At 44.7% G+C, this 8,122-nt stretch overlaps 1 protein-coding gene across 1 annotated transcript in view; it reads right to left on the reverse strand.

The window, feature by feature from the left end:
* TIPARP (TCDD inducible poly(ADP-ribose) polymerase) overlaps positions 1-6,678 on the reverse strand; it is a 38,541-nt gene extending 31,863 nt beyond the window's left edge. The window contains 2 exon segments of the mRNA XM_017847766.1: positions 1,710-2,667; positions 6,348-6,678. Coding sequence (XP_017703255.1) covers positions 1,710-2,667; positions 6,348-6,354 — 965 coding nt within the window. The 5' untranslated portion in view covers positions 6,355-6,678.
* Between the last annotated feature and the right edge of the window lie 1,444 nt (positions 6,679-8,122).

Here is an 8,122-nt window from a genome sequence, read left to right on the forward strand (position 1 = left end):
AAAAAAAAAAAAAAAAAAAAAAAAAGTACTTAGCTGTATTATAAGATTTTCACTACCAAAGCAAGGTGGAATCTTGAATGTAATATATTATTAAGATAATACATTTACAGTCAGGAAAACTACACTCCTGATATGACCTTACTTTTATCTCATAGGGTCTTCTATGTAATACTTTTGAATTTGGGCTTTATACTGTTTCTCTTCTTGTTCCACACTTCCCTTTTGAAACACAAAATGCAAAGTTCAAGTCTCATGATAATTAAGTTGCTAAAAAGACACATGGATTTCTGTACTATATAACTGAAATATTAAAATTATTAAAAGACAACCATTTACCTATTACTTAAGGGGAACGAGATAAATGGAAAAAAAAAAAAAAAGACCAATTTCTGTAATACGAACAAGCTCTCACACCAGTCAGAATTCAGAAGGTTGACATGAAAACTATCAGAATCAGACAACTTGGAAATGGTTTACTGCCACCATTTGCTGACTCTCTAAATACATGGGTAGTGTAAACCAACATATCTGTGAACAAAGATGACTCTTAAGGAAGTGTTTTCTCCTGGACTTCTGGGATGGTATATTCAGTGTATTTCCACTCCCCTCTCCCCACCCCAATATAGGTCATGCATCTCAGTACTATACCAGGCCATTCATTAGCTATGAAGCTGTTAGGTTGCCCTCATGGCCTCCCCAGTCAGGCAGCATGGACAGAAGTGCTCTTCTCTCCCTTTTAATTTTAATCCTTACTCTTGGTCATACACAAATAGCTATTAACACCACACACTTTAGCTCCTTCTATGCTACAGGAGAAATAACTTACAGATGCAAAGATTAATGCTTATTATATAGCCATTTTTGCACAAGCAACTTTACATCAGGCAACTATCATTTTCTTCATTTTAAATTTTAAAGAAGAATTCAGATGTAGAAATACCAGTTCCCTGCCAGTGAATGCTGCTTAGACATCCATACTAAAAGAACTGAGTTACACGTATACACACATCTTGCATACCAAAATTCAAGGATAATTGTTTGAGTAATAAACATACCTTAACATAAATCCATCCCTTCACTGATTGTTAAAGGACTCTTTCAAGTCAAAAAAAAAAGTATTCTAAATTGTGGAAAAGTTTATTTTATCTATAATATAAACTTAATGGAGAAAAGCTCCAAGGAAACTAATAAAAAGATCCAGAAGTATGGGAGGAACTTCTGAATCACTCACAGAAAAGATGTTTATACCATTCGAAATGAAGAGGACCACAAACATCTCTCGACAATACTATTCTTCTTTAAAAATAACAGCTATTCAATGTGCAGAGCTTTAAAATGAAACAAATTAGGTGTTCATTATTTATGTTACAGTAAGATTCACCAGACTTTCTTTCAAAAGCCAGCTTTTCTTGGGTGATTAAAACAGCATTTAATTCACAATATTTAATGTATGTGCAACTTCTCAGTCACACGCACGTTGAACTGAGTGACATATGAATTGTTCAAATCATAAAACCTTCATTGTCTGGTTGAGTTAATAGCCTGCATTCACTCACCATGAAAAATCAGGATAGCATAGTCAAAAGAATAATAGTGGAAAAAAAGAAAACCTGTTACTACTGAAAGAAACCACCCTACTAAGCTTTTAGGCTTCTTTACCTTCTCTATAGCATTTAACAACAGTTCTACAAATTGTTATAAATACATACCCATACTTCATTCTCATTCTATCATTTTCTGGGTTACAGTAAAATCTTTCCAAGTGCTCCTGAGAATCATTGAATACACTCTGCCACTTTTGAGTAGTTGTCCTTTTGATCTGCCAATGATATGGCAAGACGGTGTGGTGCTTCAAACAATCCCTGCCATAAATACAAGTGCCCTGCAGAAAGTCCATGCAAATTTCAATTCCGTTCTCTTGGTGAGTGTGGTACTGCAATTGGTTCACCAGCTCAAACACGAGGTCGAGGGAAGCCTCTTCACTTTTGTCCTGGAAGAGCTCAGTACTCAATTTATCACTGGTGTCCAAAATGTATTGGATTGTAAAACTGTTTTCTTGGAAAATGCCTGGAACATAATCTATGACTTTGTCTAAGCAGTCAGGACTAGTAGGAACATCACTTGAAACTGGGTGCAAGAGATCAGTCTGGAAGTGACCTGCTGTAGAATCTGCCACCGTCCCACTAAGGGTTTCTGACGGAAAGCTGTGATCTTGGATTGGAACCACTTGTTCTGGAGCTTCAGTGGAAGGATGGGCTTCCGGTATCTGGTCCCCAACATTTGTCCTGTCAGGTATCAGAACAGACATATTATTTTCTGCTGGTGGGCATGATGAATTGATTTCCATGGCTTTCTTCATCATAGGTTCATGTAAGCTGTTCTCATCTGTACTCTGGTTCCTAGATCTAAAAACCCCATCAAGTGAGCCAGATTCTAGAAGAGTGTTTAATATTGGCCTCAAAGACCTCAGGGTTCCAGTTCCCAATCTTTTCTGATCCTTTTTCTTAAAACAAGTCTTCAATGGAGTGATCTTCTCAGAGAGTCTCATTTGGCATGAAAAGTTATCAGGAGGAGAGGGAGGCTGCACTACACAGTCTGGCTCAGGTTCGGTGGTTTCCATTTCCATGATGTGGATTAGTTCCAACTGCTCCTCAGAGTCTAAAAATTCTACAAGGAAAGGAAGGAAGATGATCATTTACAAACTGACAGCAACTGGATTTCATTCATTCACTAAAATGTTTTGTTTTTGTCCTAATTCCCTGAAACCATTCCTCTTATACTATGTTTAGTTTTTACAGGCCAATGTTAAATTTTATTGAGAAATTAAGGCTCCAAAGTACCCAAGGCTATTCAAAAGCACACAGCAGGTAAAAGTAGAAGAGTCTTTCAATAGGCCATTGGCATGCATTTGTGGGCTGAATACACAACAGTTTGAAATTCTGCCAGGTTATGAATTTTTACTATAAGGCTAGAGTGGGGTGGGAAATGGGAGGTAGAAATAACTGTGTCTAGATGATGACAGCAGGGAAACCACACTTCCCCTCAGCTTTGCGGTTCTCTTCATAGTTGTTGATGTATCACCTATCTCATGAGTTGACAAAAAGTTTAAAAGTTCATCAAATGAGAGATAAACTTCAAACTTAAACAGTGAGTGAATTTAAGGGTATAAGAATATACACAAGCAACAGGGGCTCTCAAATGAAATATTATATGGGAGAAAGCCAGGAGTTTGTTAAGCATTTCTATATTCAGAAAGTTCTAATATACTACCCAAGAATGTTGAGTCTACTTTTGCAACCCCCAAAAACATTACCATTACTGATAGAATATAACGGTGTGTTTAGTAACGAAGCCCCATCAGCAACAACCACTGCACAGTGTCAGAAGACAAGCACAACTTGGTAACACAGAAAAAGCCTCCTAGTTCTCATCCTCAGAAAAGTTACACATATACATTTTTAAAGGGCAAATGAAGGCATATTATAGAAAAATAAAACAACAATATAAAACACACACCAAATTTCAGATTCCTAATCAAATACCGAAAGAGACAAAAAAAGTCCTTTCTTCCAAGAATCAGACCCCTTGAAAAAAACTGAAATTTGAAAACATTTACTGAGATTGTGCCAGGTGAGAAAGGAATGGTGATGAGCAATTAATCCTCTTCTCTCTTGTCCAATAAACTGAAAGAGATCTGTGACGCAAGGTCCCATGACTTAATCAAATATGCATCCTAGGTGCCCAGTAAAGTGCCTAGCTACCACAATGCACATAGCTGGTGTTCCACATATATTTTGTCGGCTGAATTAGTTAAGAAAAGCACATATCAAAAGTGAATATTAAAAACCTAATTGGAGAGAGTCATAAATCTATGTGTAAGAAGTCCATCACATTCAGAAAAGTAAAATACAAAGCACAGTTTATAACAAAGTGTTAAATGTACATGGTAAGTACAAAAAGAAAAGGCAGAAAAAGGAGAGTTCACTGTGAGCTGGCACGGTTAGGGAAAGCTTCACGAAGAAGAAGGGATCTGACATGAGACATAAATCAACTGGAAAGCAGCCAAGCCAGGCGTTATTATTCATCATTTGGTGCTATTGCCTCAAGGCACAATTGGCACAGATTGTGGTATTCCCTCTCCACCATACCAAATCGGACTGCGCTTTCCCCACGCGCACACACTCTAACCACTCCTATCAAACTCAATCAAGGTAAAAGAGACACTAAATCGATTTTATTTATATGTGTGTCTGCGCGTACACACGCAAGCGCCGGCGCAACTTTTCCTATTATTGCCCTTCATCAAACTCGGAAACAAAACTGGGAGGAAGAAGCAGAGAACTGGAGGAGTGGCTAGAGGAGGCAAGCCACTAGAACCTAGTTCCTCAATTAGTTTTCATAACAGGAAAATAAAGATGCGAAGGACACATCCTCCAGTCTCCAGCGGCAGGCGACACACCGCGACACCCCTCACTTCGTGACGCCGGGGTTCTCCATCACTCCCGGCCGAATGCACTTTCCGAAGAAACCGCCGCTCCAAAGCCTGCCCGCCCGCCGCCGCGCGACACCCCGGCGCCGAGCCCGGGTCCGAGCGACGCCTCCTGCCGGCCGCGGCGGTTTGCTCAGCTCCTGGTCCCGGGCCGCGCCAAGTCCGCGCAGCGCCGCTGAGGCGCCGCCCGGCTCTGCAATTCCGGGTGTTCCCGGGCGTCCCCGCCCCCGCCTTCCCCTCAGCAGACGCCTGGGCGCCCCCCAACCCCTGTCCAGCCTCCTTCGGACCAACGACCCGCCCCGACCTCCCTACATCCCAGAGGCCACTCGCAGCGCCTTCTCCCTTTAATTCTTCTTTACCCCCTCAGCCCACCTCCCGAAGAGCGTCCAGCGGGTCTTGGGGGCTCGCAGAACTGAGCCGCGAAGCGCCGGGGAAACGCCGCGAGCGCTTCCCGCGGCGGCGGGGAGGAAGACGAAGACTTGCGCGCTCTCAAAGTTAACGTGAAAACAGCTTCCAAACTTCTCGGCTGCAGCCCGAAACGCGGGGTAGCCGGAAGACTCCCGCAGCCGCCGTGCCCTCCCCCGGGTCTGGGAAGGGCTCCTCGGCGCCTCAGAGTACCCGGGGTCGGCCCGCGGGGGAGGCCGCATAGACGCGCCCCCACCCTGACGAACAGGGAAGGGGCAGGCGCCGGCGAACCCAGCTAAATCCTTCGGCGCCTCGGTCTGATGTATACACCTGCCAGAGGCTCTAAGTGCCTAAGAAGTGTAACCAATTCCATCTTGATGCTGACGGGACCCGAGTGAATTCGGTACAAAGGGCAGTCTCAAAATCAATCACCCGATCCGCGAGACCCCGGCACACTGCCGGCGAGGGCCGGAGCCGCGAGGCCGGCGCTCGCACTCCCCGCTAGGGTCCCTCAGCCCCTCAGTGCCCTCCCGGAGCCCTTTACCTGAAAGGGACCCTGAGAGAACGGACGACAGGAGCCGAGTCGAAAGCAGTGTCCGCGCCGGAGGTCAGCGCCGAAGGCGGGCCCCGGCGTCTAGGGACCACAGAGCGGCGACGCGGCCAGCCGCGCACGGGCCATTCCGCCGCCGCGAACGCAGAAAGCCTCGATCGCGCTCCGAGTCCAGCCAGCTCGCCTGTCACCTCGATCTCTGCTTTAAGTGGCTTCCGGTCGCCTCCTCCCGACGGCCCGTCGCGGAGGCGGAGCCTGGGCGGCCGGAGCGCGGTGGGGTGGGGTGAGGAGGCCGGGCGCTCAGTGGGTGCCGAGAAGAAGACCCGCCCCCTGCGCGCGCGTGCGCGTTCGTTCGGGGGGAGGCGCGCGGATTGTGTGCCGTGGACTTGTATTCCCGCGAGGGGGCGTGTCCTTTCTCGCGCCGGCGGTGTCCCTGCGGGTCCGCGTCTCCACGCGGCTGTGAGAAAGGAAGGCGTGTGCCGCGTGGGACGGGCTCCACCTGCCTGCGGACAGATGGTGGGTCACTTTGTTCCGAGGAGACCCAGGCATCCGAGAGAGGATGTGAAACGGAACGACCTGTTTCGGTGCAGTTGGCTTTGTTTATTTGCCTCCTCCCCAGATGCCTCCAGCCTCTGATGTCGACGCATCCTGTGAGGAAGCAAACGGCTGCCTCCGCCACTGCCACCAGACGAGGTCGCCTGCCCCGCGCGGAACAAGCCGGACGGGCTGCGCACCTGCGGCAGCCGACTGTTTCGTGGGCCTTCTACACCACCTTGCAGAAGGGGAACCTAGCTCTGAGGTTTTGACGATAGAAGCGCATTTACTTGTGTTTTAAAGCCCACAGACGCCGTAGTGACTAATTTATTCATTCAGCAAATGTCTCTCAGAGCGTCTATTACGTACCAATCATGTAGCCTGGACTTCATGCCTGTCCTCATGGAGCTTGCAGAGCACCTCTGAAATACACAGCACATACGGAATGGCCATATTTTCTGGGTTGTAAAATACTTTAAAGTGTAACTCCATATATTGAATAGATTTTCAGTAGTGAAGGAAGAAACTACATTTAGTTCATATAATCCGTATATATGAAAAAACAAAAGTGCTGGTAATTCCAGACATGGAAGTCAGTAAAACTAGGAGTTAAGAGGTAATAATCATAGACATTATGATTCTAAGCCTTTATTAAACTGTTCTAAACCAGACTGGGTAAGCACACTAGCAATGAATAGATTAAGGGTGTTATCTCCTCAGCAGCTTATTTCAAATTGCATCAAGGCAGGGCCATTAAACTAAGGTGAGAATGATACGGTCGGAATTCAGAGGACAATAGGTAAAAGATGAAGATCTTTACATTTAAAAGCTTACTGAGACAGATCTTGGCCTGTGTCTACTCATGCAAAGAATTGCCTAGAAGCTCATATTTGAATTTACCATATTACTCTTGGCTTTCTATTTTTCTCGTTTGTTCTGTTTCTTTTCTGTCCTTTTGTGCCTTCTTGTAGATTATTTTTAATTCCACTCCCTTCTAACAGTTAGGTTGTTATAGATTCTTTATGCTTTTAGTAGTACTTCAGTTGTTTATTGCTGTGTTCAAACCACCCTCAAAATATAATGACTTAAAACAATGGCTCTTTTATTTGCTCATGATTCTGAATTCTCTGGCACAGGAATTCAGTCAGGACATAGTACAGGTGGTTCATTTCTGCTCCATGATGTCTGGGGCTTCAATTAGTGTGGGCATAATGGGGCCTGGCTGGAATGGCTTAACTAGGGTCATAAGTCTTGGGACTTGAGGATGGAGATGGAGTTTCATGACAAAAATGAATGTGAACATGATGTGGAAAATATGGAGATGGAAGCCACAAGCTAAGGATGCTGGAACAGAAAGAAGTCTGTTAGCTATATACCTTGGTTTTTCTCTACATGGCTTCTCCATATGGCTAATTTAGGCTTCCTCACAGCATCATAATCTTAGGATTGCAAGAGGAGACATTCCAAAAAGACAAGCCTCAATGTGCAAGCCTTTACTTTTATCATGCTTACTAATGTGTCACTGGCCAAAGCAAGTCACATGGCCAAGCTTAGCGTCAGTGTGGGAAGGAACTACACAAGATTGTGAATATTGGGAGGTGTGACATATTGGTAGTCATTTAGATTAGGGACAGACCACCTTAATCCAATCGGAGAATAATTAAAAGTTACTTTCCAGTTCCAACTTAAAATCTTTTTTCCTTAGGTCCTGAACTCAAAATTTTTACCCACCCAATCCCACACCCACTCCCCTTGAGGCAGTTGAAAACTCTGGCTAGCTTCTCAGCCTCTCTCCACTACTACTTTCTGAATGTTAATTGCCTCAAAGGGAAAAATGGCACCAAATTCTGAACTCAAAATCTTGGATTTAGGCTCCTCAGACTGCTGAAGTATTACTACTCCAGAAAAGGTATCCTCTACAATCTCTACCTCGGATGTGGCCCATCTTTTTTTGAAGGAGGATGACAATGTGCCTACCTGAAAAATTCATTTCCCTAGATCCCTTGCAGTTATGGATGGCTGTGGGATACACTTCTAGATACATGCTTGAGATTTCTAGAAAAGCATTTCCTTTCCTAATACAGAGTCACCCCTTGAATTTCTTCCTTTTGTTCTTTCTTCTAGAATAATAACAGGATGGAGAT

Source organism: Rhinopithecus bieti, unplaced genomic scaffold, assembly GCF_001698545.2.
Source record: "Rhinopithecus bieti isolate Rb0 unplaced genomic scaffold, ASM169854v2 scaffold_30479, whole genome shotgun sequence".
NCBI lineage: Eukaryota > Metazoa > Chordata > Mammalia > Primates > Cercopithecidae > Rhinopithecus > Rhinopithecus bieti.